A 22,684-nucleotide genomic window follows, 5' to 3' on the forward strand; every position below is an offset into this window, starting at 1 on the left:
ATTCTCATATACTGTGATAGATACGCATTATATTACAGCGCGTTGTATAACCACGTACTATATTGCCTCGCATTATATCGCCACTTGCTATGTCGCCACTCGCTATATTTCCACGCATTGAAATTCTCATATACTGTGATAGATACGCATTGTATTACAGCGCGTTGTATAACCACGTACTATATTGCCTTGCATTATATCGCCACTTGCTGTATCGCCACTCGCTATATTTCCACGCAATGAAATTCTCATATACTGTGATAGATACGCATTGTATTACAGAGCGTTGTATAACTATGTACTATATTGCCTCGCATTATATCGCCACTCGCTATATTTCTACGCATTGAAATTCTCATATACTGTGATAGATGCGCATTGTATTACAGCGCGTTGTATAACCACGTATTATATCGCCACTTGCTATATCGCCACTTGCTATATCGCCACTCGCTATATTTCCACGCATTGAAATTCTCATATACTGTGATAGATACGCATTGTATTACAGCGCGTTGTATAACCACGTACTATATTGCCTCGCATTATATCGCCACTTGCTATATTTCCATGCATTGAAATTCTCATATACTGTGATAGATACGCATTGTATTATAGCACGTTGTATAACCACGTACTATATTGCCTCGCATTATATCGCCACTTGCTATATCGCCACTTGCTATATCGCCACTCGCTATATTTCCACGCATTGAAATTCTCATATACTGTGATACACACGCATTGTATTACAGCGCGTTGTATAACCACGTACTATATTGCCTCGCATTATATCGCCACTCGCTATATCACCACGCGTTACCAAAGTTACTCCCATATTTTATGCTCTGTATAGAAAGACCTCCTCCTATATTACAAAATTCAGACTCTCTCCTATAATTTTCCACCGTGGCAATATAACGGAAGTGTACCGTTTCCGCCACGATTATAAATGTCTTTATTACCCGCATACTGAACAGAATCCCGTGTACAACGTCATTTATAATCCTAATTTAAACATCTTCCTCGACTATTAAGAAGCGGCAACATTACACAAACTAAGTCGTACCTTGCAAAGATCTCGTGCATTAACCATCGAACATACAACTTCGACTCGGAACTTGCGAGCAAACGATAATTGGTCGCCAGTATTCCGAGGTAATTAGGAACAATGAAGAGAAGTAGTGCGGGAAGCGGTAACGGACGATCGTCTTCGGGGTGTAACGCGATGATCGCGCGTTCCGAACACGCGGAAACGTTCACAGAACGAAATTAGAGGATTGTCGTCCGCGAGAAATCTATAGCCAGGGATGTCTCTCGTTGGGACAAACATTCGAAGTCACGCGATGTTAACTACCTGGAAGGTTAGTTAGTCCATTGATTATGGGGAAAATCCTGTCGTTCGCTTGAAAGATGTAATATTTCGTTGAGCTTTCACGAATAATTAATGCACTTGATGCTAGACGTGTTATAGACTAAAAAGTGGCTTCATCAGGTTTCTTTCGTTGAAATACCAATTTTAACTATTATCGAAAGTTTCCTCTTGTTTAATTACTAAATTGAAAGAATCACTTCAGAGTTTTTACTTCAAGCTTTTACTTAAAATCCAAAGAATATTGTATCCTTTGATATCGAAAATTGAACGAATAACAGTAATTGAAAATTGTGTAAATGGCAGCAGATTTCAGGGATGTAATTTATTAGCGTTGTATTTAAGCAAGTACGGTATTGCATGCACGATATTCATGATGAAGGGTTAATTTGTATACGAACGAAGAAGTAAAAACGGAACAGAAAATTGTAAAATTCGAAAGAGAGATACCGATCAGTGTACGTAACATTCGTGCTCCGGATACATCCCTGGTCAACCCGGTTAACGTAATTGGTCTGAATCCCAAGCCGTGACTAATTACACGCGGCGATACGCGCACGCTTCGGCGCCTCTGTCCGCTTCTCCTTCGCTTGCTCAAGACTCGTTACGAAAGAAATTTGAAAGCTCTTCCTTCGGCTGCGAGGGACCGATTAATTTTGAAAGGCGACGAAGTTACGTGAACACGCGGTTCAGGAAAATGCACGGCCGAACGATGCTGGTTCTCGCGCAACGGGATTACACCACCCAATTTATTTCCTCTTACTTTCACGGCTAAATTCGATTGCTTGGTGCATCGATGCAACCGGTTAGCGCTTTCGGAAAGATGCCATTTGCATATTTTTTAATTTTAGCAATTGTGAAGTTTTTCTTTCGTGGGTTCACAAATTTTGAAATTTTTGGATTTTTATATTTGGGGATTTGGGATGTCAAATTTTTTAATGGAGGAAATTTGGAAATTTCGAGAGTTACATAGCTGGAAGTCTGTTATAGAGATTTAGACATTTTAAGGATTCAAATAATTAAATTCCTAAATTTTTTAATTTTCAAGTGCTTAGACTGTCAGATCGTTAAATTATTGAATTATTAAATTGTCGAATCATCAAGTCATCAAAAGGTCCAATCATCACATCATTCAATTGTTAAATAGTCAAATTGTCAAAGTGTCAATCAATCAATCAATCAATAAGTCAATCAGTGAAATCATCAAATCATTAAATTATGAAGCTGTCAAATGTTCAAATAGTCAACTATCCATCTTTCCATATCAACCAATCAAAAATACACAATCTTCCAAATTTCAAACCCAAACCTTGCAAACATTAAAACCTAACCTAACCAAAAATATAAAAATTTGAAACCTAAAAAATGTACAAAATTACAAAGTACAAAATGTAACAAATATACGAAATATACACCTCGCGTGTAATGAAGAGTGATTCGAATGAAGGTTGAAAGAGTACCGTTGCAAAAGGTGTTCCATATTTCGTAGTGAAATGGAATTAGCCATAGAATTGGTTAGACGGAACGAGTTACACGGTTCCCAAGATTTCTCTGACTTTATGGCAACGGAACGCGGCTGTCTAACGTTCGTCTATGTAGGTGCAAAACAGTGAAAGGTTTTTCAAGGCACGAAAGTAAGTGACACCCACACATCAACGGCAATGCTAATGTAAAAAGGCAAGGCCGTTCGTGCGTATAAAAGTTCACTGCATTATTGCGAAACCGATCCTCTGTTGCAACTGCACAATGACGCCTATTGGGACCGGACAACAAATCTTTCGAGAATTCACTATACTTTTGTACATCTAATAATAGCTGAGAGTTCGATACTATACATTTCAGTCATCGATGTTCTTTCATAAAATCTCGCTCTTACAATTTTCTCATTTTTTAATTTCTTTGTGTATAAAATTTGTATATTTTCTACAATGGCACATAAATTAGTCGAGGTACAGAAGTTTGGTACTTTGGAAACTTTTGAATTTAGAAATTTGGTGTTTGATGCTGAAAACAAGTTGGTAATTTGAAAGTGTCTACACTTTGAAATATTAAATTTTCAAATTATCAGCTTACTACATTTTCAATTTTAAGAACATAGAAATTTATAAAAGTGTTTTGATATTTGATAAGCTATCAATATAGAAGTTCAGAAATGCACATTTAAACCATAAAAAATTTATTCTTGAAATAAAAAAATATTAAAACCTGAGAACTGAAAAATCATAAACTCCGTTCTAAAGAGTGAAAAATAAACAGCGTACTGTTTCCAAGAAAACCAAAGTGCGAAGTGTGCACTCGGTTATGCAAATAGTTGTCGTAGGTTAAAACTGCAGGATGAGAGGGTGAAAAGCGCAAGTAAAGTGCGCGTCGACAAGAAAGTTGGTAAGAAAGCATAATTTTTGATTGTCTAGTCTCGTGGCACGAGGCAAAATGCCGGAGTTTCCGTGGCTTAATTTCGACGTCTCCGGTACGCTCGAGACCGCTTGCAATTCTAATGCAGTCATTAACCAGCGTCGTTTAAATGGAAAAGACATCGGTCTCGGTCTCGCGTCGGCTCGATCTCTCTTTCTCTTGGTCGTCCTCCTCGAAAATCCGCGTTCTCTCGTCGAGAGTTGTACCTGGCGAAACGCAAAGCGGCGTTTAATTAATCCGACGACTTGACCGAATTTTTTCAGCGGCGCGATGCGGATCATCCTGGAAACCGCAGAGCCGTATAGCATTCAGTGCATGAAAGCGCGAAAAACAGAGCCAGCCAGCCTGTTACGCGTCGAACGTTCCGCGTCCCGTGAAACAAATACCGTTTTAAAGGAAATGCCAGAGAAAAAAATTATTCCACGAATTCGACAAAAAACAGAGGGAGAGAATGAAAAAAAATTAGGCGCGTGGTTGTGCGTGGATAAAGAAAAATTGTTGTTAATTATGAATTTGGGGATTTTGGAGATTTTGGGGATTTTAGGGATTTTAGGGATTTTAGGGGTTTTAGGGATTTTGGGGATTTAGGGATTTGGGGATTTGGGATTTGGGGGACTGGGGATTTGGAATTTGGGGAGATTGGAATTTGGGATATTTGGGATTTGGGGAATTTGGGATTTGGGGAATTTGGGATTTGGGGAATTTGGGATTTGGGAAATTTGGGATTTGGGGAATTTGGGATTTGGGGAATTTGGGATTTGGGGAATTTGGGATTTGGGGAATTTGGGATTTGGGGAATTTAGGATTTGGGGAATTTGGGATTTGGGGAATTTGGGATTTGGGGAATTTGGGATTTGGGGAATTTGGGATTTGGGAAATTTGGGATTTGATGAATTTGGGATTTGATGAATTTGGGATTTGATGAATTTGGGATTTGGGGAATTTGGGATTTGGAGAATTTGGGGAATTTGGGATTTGGAGAATTTGGGATTTGGGGAATTTGGGATTTGAGATTTGGGGAGATTGGGATTTGGGGAATTCGGGATTTGGGGAGATTGGAATTTGGGAAATTTGGGATTTGGGGAGATTGGAATTTGGGAAATTTGGGATTTGGGGAATTTGGTATTTGGGGAGATTGGGATTTGGGGAATTTGGGATTTGGGGAGATTGGAATTTGGGAAATTTGGGATTTGGGGAATTTGGGATTTGGGGAGATTGGGATTTGGGGAATTTGGGATTTGGGAAATTTGGGATTTGGGGAATTTGGGATTTGGGGAGATTGGGATTTGGGGAATTTGAGATTTGTAGAATTTGGAATTTGGAAATATGGAAATTTGGGTATTTGGAAATTTCTAAAATTGTAAATTTGAGAATTTAGGAATTTAAGAATTCAGGGCATTGGATATGAAAAATATAAAATTGAGACATCATAATTATCAAATTTGGAACCCATAAGTTTGGAAAAAGTAATTTTCAGAATAAGCTTACACTTTTTTGGTACTCAAATCTAAGGGTGAGCCGAAACGCTTCTGTTTGAAGCCTTATACAGAATAATTGCATTTGGAAAAGGAATGAGTTGCTTTTTTGAGAAACGGATGCGTGACTTATGCATATGAGCGTCGATCGCCTTATACGCGATCCGAGGAACTCTCACTCGGTATTGTTCGTCCACTATAAAATAGTTTCAACGCAAATGTGATCGTATGATCTTCAATCACTATGTTAACTCTTATAATTTAATTTAATGCGTGTTAACGAATTTTATATCCATTATTGAAGTCTCTTTATAATTCAGCACTCAATCCAACATTCACAAAAATTTCTACCGAATTTTGGGTGAACAAATATTTATCACTTATATTGTACAATAATCAATGCCCTAACAAAATCATTACCAATAACAGAAATCTTGAACGTCATACTAAGTGTTAGATCACCAAAAGTTTTCAGTAATGTATATGGAATTTATTGCCCGCAAAATTGATTAAATTCATTTTATAACGTGAAAATATGAAAAATAAAAGTCAGCGTGCTAACAGAGTTAGAGTGATGAATGATCATTCAGGTGTTATCAGCAACATGACTCGGCGTTATAATAAAGTGGGTTAACTGGCTATTCGTTGTAGTATCGTTCGATATTAATAAATCAGATGCAGATAGACGGACTTCTATCGCAAATTGAAATCCGTGTATCTCAGGCAGCGGTTTTGCTGGCAGCGCGTGTTACACGGGACACGAACCTCCCGTAATGAAAACAATTTCGAAAAGCTGATTGCACGCGTAACGACGATCGACTGTTTCAGTTTTAACGAGCGATAGGAAATTGTGTCGTCGAAGGGAAAGCTACTACGGATGATGTAAATCATCGCGTCGTTTCGTGTTCATCCGAACGAGAAACAGGTACAGTCGTTGTTCGTTTGTCGTATGCGTTCTGTCCACTTCAGTTTACAGATCTGACTATCGATATTCTAAGATTTCGATAATGTACATATATTATCGATCGGTATATTGACTAGGTATCGTTCTGGACGAATGGTGGTTGAAACTGTAAGTAATTCTTAGAACCTCGAATAAAATTATAGTGAAAATCTTACAGTTTTTAAATTTTCAAATTTTGAAGTGCAACAAAATTTTTCAGTTTTAAATTTCTATATTTCCGAATCTTTGATTCAATGAATTTTTAATTACTCATTGAATGTTAGTTACTCAAACTTTTGAATCCCTAAATTTTAATGATTTATAAATTCTAAAGTCCTTAGATTTCCAAATCCCTAGATTCCCAAGTCCCTAGAGCCCAAATCCCTAGATTCACAAATTTCGAAATCCCAAATCCCTAAATCCAAAAATCCTTAAATCCAAAAATCCCTAAATCCCAAATCCCTAGATCCACAAATTCCGAAATCCCAAAGTCCCTAGATCCCCAAATCCCTAAATCGAGAAATCCCTAGACCCCAAATCTCTAAATCCCAAACCCCCAGATTCCAAAATCCCTAGATCCCCAAATCCCTAGGTCCCCAAATCCCTAGATCCCAAGTCCCTAAATTTCAAATCCCTAGATCCTAAATCCCTAGATCCCCAAATCCCTAGTTCCCAAAATATCTAGACCCCAAAATCCCTAGGTCCCCAAATCCCTAGATCCCCAAATCCCTAGGTCTCCAAATCCCTAGGTACCCAAATCCCTAGGTACCCAAATCCCTAGATCCCAAATCCCTAAATCCCAAATCCCTAAATCCCAAATCCCTAAATCCCAAAATCCCTAGATCCCCAAATCCCTAGGTCCCCAAATTTCTAGATCCCAAATTCCTAGATCCCAAATCCCCAAAACTCTAAATCTCCAAATCCCAAATCCCTAAAACTCCAAATCCCCAAATCATCAAATCCCTAGTTTCACAATTCTCTAAAATCCCCAAATCCTCAGACTTCCAACTTCCGTTCGCAACAACGATATCTGAACAATATTGCCGATATACCGTTCGAATATCAGAGGGTATCGATAATCGATAATCATACCTGCAGTCAAGGCAATCCAAACGACACTAAACAACATATTTTGCGTGTGTCTATACGTGAACCGTAGATTAATACAGACCCATGTAGAATTTTAATTAGCACTCAAGATGCGTTCGAGTGCCGCACCGATTCGACAACGAGAAACTCCGACGACCGCGCTACGTTTCCCCCCACCGAATGTTTGTGCAAACTAGATAATAAAAAAAAGCTCCACCAGAAAAGTTTCGAGAACGTTTCCTCGGTTTTATAAACGTGCTTGTTCAAGTTGCACCGTTTTCAAATGAGACCGGACCTTTAATCGTTTGCTGAATCCTTAGCGTTAATTGCGGTCGAAAGTTCGCTAATTAGGAAGTAATTATGTGTACAGATTAATATTTGAAGCCAGTAGCACCTGATTTTCGTTCCTGTTACCCGTATCATTATTTTACGTTCTCCTGTGCTTCTTTTTTAATGCAGCCGCAAATATCTTTTGTTGGAAAGAGCATGTCGCTGTGAACTCTTCATGAAACTTGTCATCCGTATTCGCATATGTCTCATTACATTTCGTATGCATTTTTAAGACTCTTCGAAAATTTGTATATGTTTGTGAAAGGAATATTTGATGCTAGATGTTTGGTGACTATGATTTTTATGTAACTTTGCTGGGGTGAATTTTAAAGGAAAAATTCGAAGTTTTAGAAGTCTTGAAATTTCCAAATATATTGAACAGTCTTACATCACCTTCAAGTGCACGAGAATCTCAATCTCGAGATTATACGGTCGGTTAGAGATTGTTTAAACATCCCGAAACCGTCAGAATTCTTGAATGCATCGTAGAAAAGAATCTCTCAAAGGTCGTACGTCGTACGGTAAAAGGAAATCGAATTTTCGAAGAGTATTTCAGTAGACATCCCGGTGTCTGTCCCGAGGCACCGGCCACAAAACGACCTTCATCCTTCACCGATCTCCAGCAAATCACCTCGACTCCCTCTGTCCGCTCTTTTTCATTCTCCCCTTCCTCCGTAGGAACGTTGGCGAGTCACGAAGTCGTACGTTCATATTTCATCGTCGCAAGACCGCATCGTAGCCCACTCATTCTCCGTTCATCATCGTCTCTAATCATTTCATTATTTCACGGCCGTTGCTTCGCCGCTTCGATTTGTTGTAGCCGTTTTTCTTTTAAGTTGCTAGTCCCTATCCTGTTCCTACTTTCTGTTCCAGATTTCGTACGAACCGTCGACGTACGGTACGAAAGGCATCGAGATCGAGGATGTAGCGAACAGGGTTGTCCTGTCACGAGAATCGTATCAAGAGGATGTGCACGAGAGCACGAATCGCGTCCACGAACAAGCTCACCGTCCGGAGGGGAATCTGTAATCGTTCGTTATCGACCGAAGCATCGATCAAGACCACTGCCATCGTGATGACGAGCTAGAGACCAACGTAATATTCCGTCCGTGAGCCGTCCTTCGATAGTCGTTTTCGTACCGATCGCCGTAGAACCGTTTGTCCGCCTTTCGAGATCAAAGACTGAACCGTATATCAAAGACAGGAAAGATGTTGGGAGTGAGTCAACCGGGAAATCCACCCTCGAGCCTGCGACATTCGGCGAGCTTCTCTTGTCTGCAGCGGGGCACAGCGAGCGAGGGGCACAGGGCGAGGACCTCGACCCTGCTGCAGCAGCCGAGCCTGCAGCTAAGCGGAAGCCATCACCAATACTCTTCCGGTCAAGCATCCCTGCTGCAACACTCGACCGGTAACGTTCAGCACCGCATCGAGGCGTTGGAGTCCATTCAGGACAGCAACGACTACGGTTTCGTGAAGATTAGACCGCGTTTGCGCAGCACGAACGCCACCTTGTACTACGAGGAGGAGGTGGCTGCCCAGAAGAACGCCCTGTGGGATCGCGACGCGTCCGCGTTCAGCGACCGCGAGTGCGACACCAATTACAGAGAATGCTCCCTGAAGATGAAGGACCGCGACCACTCGCCGAAAGTGGGCACCTCGAAACACCAGAACCCTTTGAGAGGAGCGTTGATTCTGTTCACGTCGACGTCCTCCTGGTGGAAAGCCAGACAGCGAGAGGATCAGTTGAACGGGTCGTCCGATCGAGCACTCGCGACGACCACCGCGGCCGTCGGCTCCTCGTCCGAGCGAAAGTGGTCGAGCACCTCGATGGCGTCCCCGTCGAACGAACGTAAATGGCCGTCGGTGACTTCGCCCACGAACGATCGGAAGTGGTCGGTAGGCAACGGCGCCTTGACGTCGCCGGGCAACGAGAGGAAGTGGACCAGGTCGTCCGTCTGCTCGAACTCGACCGGGCAACAGGACAGGAAGTGGCGATCTCTCGGCGCTCTGCTAAGGGCTCCCACGGGCACCGGTTCGCACGCTGTTCAGCACTCGCTGTCCCATAACATGAGCGTGTCGATGATCGAGGGCGAGCACTTCCGGGAGGATCCGCGTGGCTCGAGTTGCAAGTCGACGCGTTACCAGCAGCCCACGTCCTATTCGGCTCGCGTGTCCAGAGTCAGCCGGGACATATACAGAGAAAACGGGGAATTCGGTCAGACCTCGGGTAGATCGAAGGTCAGCCGTAGGCTGTACCAAGACAACAACGCTACGGAGTCGACCGAGAGAGACATCGACGAGAGACATCTGAACAGACATCAGTTCGAGGAGGATTGCCGAGGCAGAACGAACAGGGAGAGCTTCTGCAAAACTGATCAGACCGGAAGCGAAACACGGAACACTTCTACCAGATCCAGCAGAGCTCAAAGCTTTTATCTTCTGGATGATTTCCTGCGGCCACAACCGCAGCCGAACAAATGCATGCTGAACGTTTATTTGTCGCCGTCGCACTCCAAGTCTGGCAATAACGATCACGGCAGATCTGCCGAGGTGAAACAGATCTCGCAGGGGAACGTCACTAACATAACACCGCCCCGACGTCACAACTCCAGCTCCGATAGCCTCGAGGTTGCGACCAGTCCGCTTCCGCCACCGGTTCCACCGCCGCCTCCTCAGGTCACCACCCGGGACAGGGAAAGGGGTGAGAATTTCAAAGAGAAGGACGTGTGCCAGTGCAAAATGTGCTGCACCATTATGCAGCAGAGATCTTTCGTTGAAGAGGTAAGTCCTCGGGGAGAGGAATATAACCGAGGGGGATACGTTTGCCGTACTTTGCCGCGGTTCTTTTGCCCTCATATGGGATTTCGTCGAATTTTAACCGCCGCTCGTATCTGTCAAGACTCATCCCCTTTTATGCGTTATTTTTGCTTGCGGATTTTTCTGCAAATATTTGCAAATCGATTTATAAAATTCGTAATAAAAAGATCTAACGATGATTGATAGTCGTTTCTCGTAAAAACGCGGAAACTTAAAATCTCTTTCAAATACGTGATCGATCAATGATTTAAATCGCGTCTCGTCGAAGATTTACACGCGTAAACAGCTTGGAACGTTTCAGACAACGAACCCGGCTTGAAATATCGCGGCGTGTCGCGGCACGACGACAAAAATATCGTTGCGGGACGTTTTGACCGGTGGTGCCAACATTGTTCTTTGGAGTCGTTGATCGTCGCCGGTGACGAATGTGCAGCCACAAATTGCGTTCATATGACAAAATGTCTAACACGAAAGATGTTCTGAATATTCTTTTCATGCAGTTATGATAAATTTCAAATGTCAAAGTGTATTAATTATTTTCTTACGAAGTATCACAGTAATGTTGTATTAACATCGACTCTCCAAGGGTTAATTTTGGTAAACGAAGATTCATTTACAATCGCATAAGTTCGAATGCAGGGGTAAAAATTGCGCTCTCGTACGTGATAGAAATTCGGAACGAAGGTTTTCGAAGTATCGCATGTAACATTGCATTAACACCAAGGGTTAATCATTTTGACAAACGAAGGCTCGATTTACGATCGCGTAAAAGTTCGGTAACTGGTTGCCGCGAGGGGGTTAAAAATTGCGCTACCGCACGAGTACGTGTCGAAAATCCGCAATGGAGGTTGCTGTCGGCCACAAGGATACAGCAGCCGTTTAAAATCGACCAGAAATCCAGTTGAATCGTCCAGCAGCGTTGCAGCGGTTACTAATAATAGAGTAGATGCTGGAAGGATAGAAATACGACTTCCTTCGGTACCCTCTACCCCACCGCGTCCCAAGAATAACGGGCTTTCGCGTTCGATACAACCGCACGATCAGCGAAATAAGGGGTCAGGGGCGGCAACCTAATTCAAACATTCGTGATACGGCTAACGGGGTGAACGAAGACCCGCGATCACGTGCTTCGAGGTCTAGAACAGGTTGAAAGGGAGATCGAAGGAAAAATGACGTCCACCATGATGTTTAGAAAGTTTGTCGTAACTGCTGATGATAATCCTTGGTGATGTTAATCGTTGCATGATGCTTCCATTTTTGTGGTACTTTCGTTAACTTTCGAAAGGAAAATAATATCGTGGATGTTACAAATTTTAATTTAGAACAAAAAAGATTTTTGCAATATTTTTATTATATTTTTTTACTTTCACATTAAATTAAAGCTATGTTTTCATAGAAATATTTAAAATTGTCAACTTTTGAGTTTTTTGGTTTTTAAGGATAAAAATTTTTGAGCGTGCAAGGTTTTAAGATCACTCACTTTTAATTGACATGTCAAAATATGTTCTTATCAGACTTGTAATATTATGGTTGTTACGCTTGTTTGATGACTTTCCGCTGAATGTGCCAATTACTAGGCGCCTTTAGGTGCCCATTGCATCGAAAGGGTTAATTATCGATTATGGATGGTGCATATGTACAGTAACGTTCAAAAGTTTTGGACACGGGTGTTGGTGAACAAAATTTCAAGATTTTATATGCAGCTTCAAATTTCAGTAACTTTACTCATTCAATAGTGATTCATGAACGTTCAATCATTGTCAAAGTCATAGAATTAAACCAAGGAATAAATACAAATAGAGAAGGTAAATTATTAAAAAGTTTTAAAGATGTGCAATAAAATTCTTGCCAAAATATAATAGTAAAGATTGCAATAGATAATTAAACCACACAAAATATCGCTAAATAAGACTTTTGTATAATACTGTGCAATTTACGCAACAGAAGAGTTAAAAATATAAAATCTATAAGATTATCAGGGATGCGTGTCAGTGCACGATCTAGTTAACGGGGTAACGCGTTAATTGCTCTGGTGAGTACACGTGACCCGCAACGTGGATTAAGTTTAATTAAACAGAAACGTATAAAACAAACAAAAATTCGTTCTAAACATGTTGCAGTTAATTGCACGTTATCTATGGTATTTGAAATCTAGGAAAAATTTAGAAATTTAAGGATTTTGATATTTAGAAATGAAAAAATACCAGTATTTGTAAACTTGCAGATTTAAACTTGAAATTCCTAAAAGTAGAAAATCGAAGAATCTAAAACTTGCCAATTTAAAAATGAAAAAATAGCCAACTTCAATATCCCCATCCGCAACCTCCGATTTATCCCTGAAATAACAAAGTCAACAAAAAACTGAAAATCCCGACTAAAAACTGCTATCTAATAGAAGTTCCAACAGCTCCGTCGTAGCAATCAATGCGTTATTAATTTTCATTAAAGCGTGTCGTGTCTTACATTGCCAATTTGATTGCGGCAGTAAACCGCGTTAATGAAAGGAGGCGCAACGTTTTATGGCCATTGTACTCGTTTGTCTCAGTCCGTCCTTTGTTGTCAGGATTTTAGCGACGCGTAACTTGGAACGTTTACCCTCGTCGTTCTTTCGCGATCGTTCATCAACCGTATCGTTGATTCCTCGTTTTTTTTTCTCTCTATAATATCAAGACGTCCTAGGTCAGGGACGCGTAACCTACGCATCCGGTTCAGACAACCACGTCCACCGGTCTGTCGAGAGCCGCATAGACTGCTGCTGCGGCTAATTCAACGTCTACCACGGCAAATTACTAGCACCGTGTTTCTTTTTATTCCCAGCCGAAGAATGTGGCGTTAAATTCGCGGGATTTCAGGTTTCTCGAACTACGCGACATGCTTCGAATACGCGCTACAGACTCCAATTTTTCTTATTCGAATACCTTAGCTACTGTGGAGATAATTTGTAATTGCTTCTATACGTTAATCGTGGTAATTACGTATTATGAAATATTGGTGCGGATGAAGTTAGCGCTAGGGAATTTGGACATTTGAGGATTGGCGGACTAGGGAGTTTTGGAACTAGGAAATTTGGGGACTAGAAAATTTGGAATTGGAGAATTTTGGATTTAGGAAATTTGGGATTAGGGGATTTGGAACTAGGGAATTTGGGAACTAGTGAATTTGGGGATTAGGGAATTTGGTAACTAAGAAATTTGGAACTAGGGAATTTTGGATCCAGGGAATTTAAGAACTAGAGAATTGGGGGGCTAGAGAATTTAGGAACTAAGAAATTTGGAACTAGGGAATTTAAGAACTAGAGAATTGGGGGGCTAGAGAATTTAGGAACTAAGAAATTTGGAACTAGGGAATTTTGGAATTAGGAAATTTGGATCTAGGGAATGTAAGAACTAGAGAATTGGGGGGCTAAGAAATTTGGAACTAGGGAATTTTGGAACTAGGAAATTTGGATCTAGGGAATTTAAGAACTAGAGAATTGGGGGGGCCAGAAAATTTGGGAACTAAGAAATTTTGAACTAGGGTATTTTGGACCTAGGAAATTTGGATCTAGGGAATTTACGAACTAGAGAATTGGGGGGCTAGAGAATTTGGGAACTAAGAAATTTGGAACTAGGGAATTTTGGATGTAAGGAATTTGGAACTAGGAAATTTGGAACTAGGGAATTTTGGATCTAAGGAATTTGGAGATTAGGGAATTTTTGAACTAGGGAATTTAGAATCTAGGGAATTTGGGATTTAGACAAATTGAGAACTAGAGAATTTGGGAACTAGGGAGTTTGAGAAACATAACTTTGAAAATTTCTGATCTTAAAAATTTGTAAAATTCTTAAACTTGAAGAATTGCTTGCTGAAAGAATATATTATAGTACAACAGTAAATCTGTAATATGAAATTCTTATAACTTGAACGATTATCATTTGATAATTATTTTGACCGATTTAATTCGTCACGCTAATAATTATGCTGTAATAGAATTTACGTTCTGAATGGGAATTATTAGGTTGGCAACTAAATTCGTCTCTACCGCTTCCTTCCTGTAGAATGATTTATTAAAATTCATTGAAATTGTACAAGAAGTTTGAACATAGAGGCTTATTTGTGAAATAAGATGAATTGGTACGAACTTTAGATGGTATAGTTGTAGAGAATGTACAGTATAAATCAATTTTAGTCTCATTTTGAGAAAGTAGCTCGAAGCGAGCTCGAATTTGATACAGAGAACGGGAAGTAATCTAATTTTCCAACTTACGTCAATCTTACTCTCAGGAGGTCATTTAGAAGCTTGAAACTTCTAGTATCAGTCAAGATTATACTTAATCAAGTTTTTGCTGGGAAAATGAGAAATACACCTTGAAATTTCGTTAAAAATATCATCATGTTTTTCTGTACTTCATTGGTATATTATTACAAAAACAGAGACAAATTTTGCTAAATAATATTTTGTAAAATATTTACTAATGTAAGATAAAATTATTTTTCGTTAAATTTCGTCGAATATCAAATCGGAATTGGCTACATATATTGTCAGCAAATATTATACATACAAGGTTTGTCCATCAATATTAACAACATAGATACTATTACATGTTATGATTAAACTAGATGTTTATACATTTGTGATTTATTAACGTTTGCAAAGTAAACACAAATCAATTAGTCCATATGCTGTGCATAGATTGTATGATTTATTCACATGAACCTGGACCTGGATGTATCAAAAGCATAAACATATGCAATTATATTGTACGATATTTTATTGATGTATGACATTCAGAACTTTTAAGGGATGTCATGCAGAAAGAGGTCATAAATGTCATACGATGGTCTCTTGTTTACTATGCAAGCTTTATATAAAATATTGTTCCCCAACATGGATGACGTCAAAAATACTTAAGTCATTGTTTGACTTACATATTGTCCATCGTTGATTTTCTGTTCTATCCCTAAACAAATGCAGCTACATAAAACTTAACATGATTCGAATTTCGAAATCTAAGTGGAAGTTGAATTATAATATATATTTTGCTGACGTGTGACATTCAGAATTCTGAAGGGATGTCATCTAGAAAGAAATCATAAATGTCATACGATCCCTTGTTTACCATGCAAGCTTTACATAAAATATTGTTCTCCAACATGGACGACAAAAAATATTCGAGTCAGCAGTTATTGACCCTGCATCCCCAAAAGAAATGCAGCTCCACACGACTCGAATATCGAAATCTAAATAGAACAAACGCCTCCCGTCCTTCACCTCTTCTTTATCTCACCCCTGTTCGCGATTTGCATTGACCTTAAGCCGCAAACAGTACGACTTAAAAATATCCAATTATCTCGAGTTATTCTCGAGCAGTATTTTTCTCTGTTCGCCGCACAATGTGGCTCGTTGTGTTGCTCTTAAATCTCCGACGGAATAAAAAATAAAGATGATCGGTTCGTTTTGGTCGATGGTTCCGGCGATGCATTATCGTCGATTTCTCGTTGCGGATTTTTATTCGACGCCAATATCGACGAGGACGTCCGCGAGTCCGGTAACGAGAGAAAAAAAGGAAATACGAAATTTATCCTTTCTGGTCCGAGGTTTTTATTCGCGATGGGTCGAGACACGACAAGCAACATTTGACGAGCGGGCTGTGCCGGTGCAACCTCACGATGACGCGCAAAAGCTCGTCGAGGATGGTCGCGCGAGTGAAAAGAACGCGTCAGGTATGCGGCAGTCGCGAGCATCAAAAACATTCGCCAGATGTAAAACCGAAAGGCGTTATTTTAATGCACGATCAAAAATAAACGGGCAAACGATCGTGGAAAGCTCGTGTCCGCGAACACCCTGCCAGAACACGTTTTCCACAAACGTTTCTCCCTTGTGTTTCATCTGCTACGCGTTTACTCGTCTTTAAGCATCCGCTCGCGATACAATTATGGATATTTTTGACGCTCGAAACGCATATCCTCGCTGTTTGGTATCCATTTAGATTTTCGTGAGGTTTCATCCGGTAAATAACGTGGCGAACACGTTTCGTGAGTCACCAAAATGTAAGACTTTCGGTCACATTCAAATGTGAAAGTACTTAGAGCTGCCAGAGAAAAGTTGACTGTTCATATTTTTTCAACTTGATATTTTTGTCAGTATATTGCATTGTTTAAATGAAAATTTAACTTAACACAAATTTGACTTGATACTTATACAATATATACATTAATTCATTCATATGGAAGATATTTAAGTAGTCCAACATGTCAGGTTAATCACATCCAAATCACAATTTTTCTCGCAAACCTCCAACCACAATTTATCATAATTTCCAACAACATGAACTTGACAGCATTCTTTGTCGAAGATTTAATACCAGTCTTCTCTAACATTGCAATCAGGAATTCCTCAAATCTCAAGTTATTCAGTTAGCCTAAATCGGACATTTTACAGTTCTCAGTCTTCTCGCACAAATGTTCACTCAATTATCCTTCGTCATCACTTCTCATTAATTTTATAGTATACAGCCACATGTTTTGTCCAATATCAGATACCAGTTTTTGTGAACATTGCATCAGAATCTCTTGAAATCTCCAAGTTATTCAGGTAGTGTAACCCAAATTGGACATTTCACACTTCTCAGTCTACGGACGTCCTTTCGAGTATCCTTCATCGTCATTTTTTAATCATTTTACAGTAAACTTAGTAATATCTTTTTACGTTACGCAGCAGTCTTCGTGAATCAGTCACCAGAAAACTTTAACTCAAATTGATTGTGTGTTGATGATAACAGAAAATGATATTGATAAATGACACAATTGATAATATTTAGCAATTCTGTCTTCCTACAAAGGTTCAGTCATTCTGTCCTGATTCATAGTAACAGTCTTTTTGAACCAGTGACTGCACCCGAAGTTTTACTGTAACTCAAATTGATTGTGAATTGACAATAACAGAAAATGATATTGATATATGACAGAGTTGATAATATTTAGCAATTCTGTCTTCCTACAAAGGTTCAGTCATTCTGTCCTGATTCATATTAACAGTCTTTTTGAACCAGTGACTGCACCCGAAGTTTTACTGTAACTCAAATTGATTGTGAATTGACAATAACAGAAAATGATATTGATAAATGACAGAATTGATAATATTTAGTAATTCTGTCTTCCTACAAAGGTTCAGTCATTCTGTCCTGATTCATAGTAACAGTCTTTTTGAACCAGTGACTGCATCAGAAGTTTTACTTTAACTCAAATTGATTGTGAATTGACAATAACAGAAAATGATTTTGATATATGACAGAGTTGATAATATTTAGCAATTCTGTCTTCCTACAAAGTTTCAGTCATTCTGTTCTGATTCATTAACGAGTATAATAAATTTGTTAACGAGATTTCTGATCAAAATCTATGTTGATCCAACGTAGAGTATGATCCAACGTTCTGAATCTTAGAAATCGTCCACTTTTCAAGGGCATTCAATTCAGTTAAAATTACATATCTCACCATCGTTGAAGTCTCGGAATAAATTCGATAACAGGCAATATCACATGTAACCAAACACGACAATAAATTATCCGAAGCAGTTATCGAAGAGGAATTAAACCGAGTATCCAAACGTTACACCTGAAGTAGGGTCTTGCTAGCGGTACAGGAGGAGAGATCGTGGTGCGTGATTGTCGCTTGGGGATTGATTTGGAATTGAATTTCTCGCGAATACTCGGCGCCGATGTTTCATCCATCACGCGGATTATTCTAGCAACGCGTCGAGACAGTAACGGGGATCCTCTTCGTAGAAAAATTTCCCACGGTACACGAGGAGAACTTTATTGCCAGTCAGCCGGGGGGATGCGTCCTTTTCATCGATCCCGCATCCTGTATTCGTTGCTTTCAGCCTTCTCAGGATGTACCTACTCGCGTTCGTTCGCCGTCTGAATAATCCTCCGCCACCCGCGCATACATCAAAACACAATATCTTCATGTAGCAGTTATCTCGCCGGTGATTTCTTGGCCGTACACCCTAGCCGCGAACACGGCCTATGGGTCCACGTAGGACATTCAGCCAATGGATGGCCGAGCCTGCAAAATTATTAGGGATCATTCCTGTGCTCGACAAATAAAGACCTTACTGCACGTGCTAAGGGTGCCTTTTTTATTCCAAATATTCTGAATTATTACTTCAAATGAATACCCTTATTCAAAACATTCGGGTGTTTCATATTAACATCACTTATACAAATATTCAGAAAACTTGATTATTATCTTGAGTTAATTTTATTCAAAATATAATGAAGTATTACTTCAAATAATTACCCTCATTTAAAACATTCGGGTGTTGCATATTAACACCACTTATACAAATATTCAGAAAACTTGATATTACCTTGAGTTAATTTTATGTATATATTTGATGCCAGTCACTGCAAGATTTAATCAAATCACATCAAGGTATACGTATCAGCTCATACGATTATCTTATACCATAAATTAATATGATCTAATTCTGATGCTTTGCAAACATGTTCAGTTAATATCAAATATAATTAAAGTTTGAAAAATGATTAAAAATTTGTATGAGACCACACCTGACTAAAAATATGTCCAATCGATGACAAGGGACCCGAAATTGAAAAGTAGCGAAGCAACATCGATTCTTACACCTCGAAGCGTTCGAATATTACGAAAGGTGTGCGTTAGCCTTAAAACGTCGCGTCAAGAGAGATTAGATAGAATGAATCGAGATAGGAGATTTGATAGACGCAGGTCGAAGGAAATGCGTACCCGAGGACGCTACTGAAAGGGATTCGTTCACGGCTCGGGTTTTGAAACGTCCTGTAGGGCAACGAAGGAGACAGGACCGTATAAGATAGAAGGCACAAGATAGACCCCTGACGGTGATATCTCACGGTGAGATCTTCAAACCGGCCGTGTCTGTCGTTGCGTCGAACCAGGGTGATTTATCATTATTGAAATACGGACCATTTGAGCCATCGCTGCCCATTCTATGCTCCTGCACGACGTACCACGTTTTCCATCTTAAAGGCCTGCTGGCCGGAAAGTTGCCTTTGTGCCTCTCATTCTCCGCTTTACCCTTCTTTTTATCTTCTCTTCCTCTTTTTTTTTCTTCTTCATTTGCCTCGCGTCTACTTAAACTTCCTTTAAATTCGACTCGTTCGATGACCCTTTAGGTTTGATCGCTCTTCCTGATTATGGGCGGTTCGATGATGTTTAGGATTTTGGAGGAATTCTTGATTTTTGGTATTCAAGTTTAGGCACTTTTTAAGTTTAGCGTTTAGGAATTTGGGAATATTCAAATTTAGGTATTTTGAAATTTCAAATTCCCAAATTTCGTAGTTCCAAAAGTCGCTATTTCCCAAATTCCTTAGTTCCTAAATTCCCTAGTTCCAAAATTCCCTAGTTCCCAAATTCTCTAGTTCCCAAATTCTCTAGTTCCCAAATTCCCTAGTTCCCAAATTCCCTAGTTCCTAATTCTCAAGTTCCCCAAATTCCCTAGTGCCGAAATTCTCTAGTTCCAAATTCCCAAGTTCCAAAACTTTCTAGTTCCAAAATTCTCTATTTCCCCATTCCCTAGTTCCAAAATTTCCTAGATCCCAAATTCCCCAGTTCCCAAATTCCCTAGTGCCGAAATTCCCTAGTTCCAAATTCCCAAGTTCCAAAACTTTCTAGTTCCAAAATTCTCTAGTTCCCCATTCCCTAGTTCCAAAGTTCCCTAGATCCCAAATTCCCCAGTTCCCTAATTCCTTAGTTCCCCCATTCCCTAATTCCAAAATTCTCTAGTTCCAAAATTCCCTAGTATCCCATTACCTATTTCCAAAGTTCCCTAGATCCCAAATTCCCCAGTTCCCTAATTCCAAAATTCTCTAGTTCTCCCATTCTCTAATTCCAAAATTCCCCAGTATCCCATTACCTAGTTCCAAAGTTCCCTAGGTCCCAAATTCCCCAGTTCCCTAATTCCTTAGTTCCCCCATTCCCTAATTCCAAAATTCTCTAGTTCTCCCATTCTCTAATTCCAAAATTCCCCAGTATCCCATTACCTAGTTCCAAAGTTCCCTAGGTCCCAAATTTCCCAGTTCCCTAATTCCTTAGTTCCCCCATTCCCTAATTCCAAAATTCTCTAGTTCCATAATTCCCTAGTATCCCATTACCTAGTTCCAAAATTCCCTAGTCCTCAAATTCTCTAACCCCCAAATTGCCTAGTCCTCAAATTCTCTAACCCCCAAATTGCCTACTTCTCAAATGGCCAATTCCCAAATTTTGCTATTTTCCAAAGTTCCAAATTTTCAAGCTTAAAATTTAAAAAATTGTCAAACTCACAAATTGTAAAAATTTAGATCTTCTTAGATTTACAAGTTACTAAAATTTCACATTCTAGAACCCCACCTCTTCCTATACCATCACTTCCAAGAATGTTATACCGCTCTTCATCCACGGCCATATAACGAGACACCCCATCAGATAATTTCACGCGTACACACGTAATTACAAGCATGTTACAAATGTTGCATGTGCCCGGGTTCCGAAATATTATTCAAAATTATCAACGCAATCGCATCACCGTTAACGTGCAACATAATTTACGCTTTCGCAAACAGAAAGTGGGGGATGTGGACTCTCCATAAGAGAGCAATAAATTTCGATTGCGTGGACCATACATTTTTTTCCCTGCCCGGACAGATGGTGCTTAACCGCGAATTTAATTTTACTCAAACCGGATCTCGAGCACGTGGTTATATTCTTCCCGCGAGAAACTTGAAACTGACTCATACGCTCGCTCGCAAGGTTTCAATTATTTTCACGAAATTAACGAAACCGGCTATGAAACGAAGAATAATCATGCGTATTGCACCGTGAAGGTGTTCAATGGATAGAAAGTTTGATCGATATTAAATGTGCCGCAGTCGAAAAACTTGCCTTTGTTAGGTTCTTGCATATCAAATGTGTTTCGACACGTTCGAAGTATGACATAATTTGATGACATAAAGTGTCGCTAAATAACGATTATGACATCAGAAGACTAAGAGGAGTATTATAATTGGAAGCATGTATTATTTGACTGTTGAATATATTCAGTTTCATTTTGTATCGATTATGGTTAGACAAGAGGGCTTTTTATTTTATGAAATGGTAGAAGTAGAGTTATTTATAAAAACCACCCACTTTGAAGTATTCAGTAAATAATACAATTCATATGTAAAGTTATATTTGCTGAATAAGAACTAAATATTAATTCTGGTAATTGATGCACATTAACATAACGTAGATTCATTAAACAAACATAAAGTTTTAACATGCACATTTTGCTTCGATGTAATTAACATTAATATCATGGTCGAATATACTGTACTTGAATAATCCTCTTAAATACTTCGTAACAATTACATGCGCCATTTTGTCATACCTCTGCCTTCATATCATAGACAATTCTACGATATTTTACATAAACTTATAATAATTTTATAATTAATATCTCTCTAATCCTACACATAATAATTCTAAATAAACCTATACATAAATCTATATAAATGTATAAAATAAACAATAAAATGTTTAAATGTATAAAATAAATAATAAAATGTATAAATGTATAAAATTAATATCTTTCTAATCCTACACATAATAATTCTAAATAAACCTATATATAAATCTATATAAATGTATAAAATAAACAATAAAACGTTTAAATGTATAAAATAAATAATAAAATGTATAAATGTATAACATTAATATCTCTCTAATCCTACACATAATAATTCTAAATAAACCTATACATAAATCTATATAAATGTATAAAATAAACAATAAAATGTTTAAATGTGTAAAATAAATAATAAAATGTATAAATGTATAAAATTAATATCTCTCTAATCCTACACATAATAATTCTAAATAAACCTATACATAAATCTATATAAATGTATAAAATAAACAATAAAATGTTTAAATGTATAAAATAAATAATAAACTGTATAAATGTATAAAATTAATATCTCTCTAATCCTACACATAATAATTCTAAATAAACCTGTACATAAATCTATATAAATCTATAAAATAAACAATAGAATGTTTAAATGTATAAAATAAATAATAAAATGTTCAAATGTATAAAATTAATATCTCTCTAATCCTACACATAATAATTCTAAATAAACCTATACATAAATCTATATAAATGTATAAAATAAACAATAGAATGTTTAAATGTATAAAATAAATAATAAAATGTTCAAATGTATAAAATTAATATCTTTCTAA

General features: G+C 38.6%; 1 protein-coding gene across 3 annotated transcripts in view; it reads left to right on the forward strand.

Moving 5' to 3' along the window:
* The window catches only part of LOC100876289 (uncharacterized), a 305,268-nt gene that overhangs the window by 70,498 nt on the left and 212,086 nt on the right, over positions 1-22,684 (forward strand). For all 3 annotated transcript variants that reach the window (XM_076531903.1, XM_076531902.1, XM_076531904.1), the window contains exon 2: positions 8,495-10,402. In XM_076531903.1, the coding sequence (XP_076388018.1) occupies positions 8,831-10,402 (1,572 nt within the window). In that variant the 5' untranslated portion in view covers positions 8,495-8,830. The remainder of the gene's footprint in view (positions 1-8,494; positions 10,403-22,684) is intronic.

Source organism: Megachile rotundata, chromosome 5 (genome assembly GCF_050947335.1).
Source record: "Megachile rotundata isolate GNS110a chromosome 5, iyMegRotu1, whole genome shotgun sequence".
NCBI lineage: Eukaryota > Metazoa > Arthropoda > Insecta > Hymenoptera > Megachilidae > Megachile > Megachile rotundata.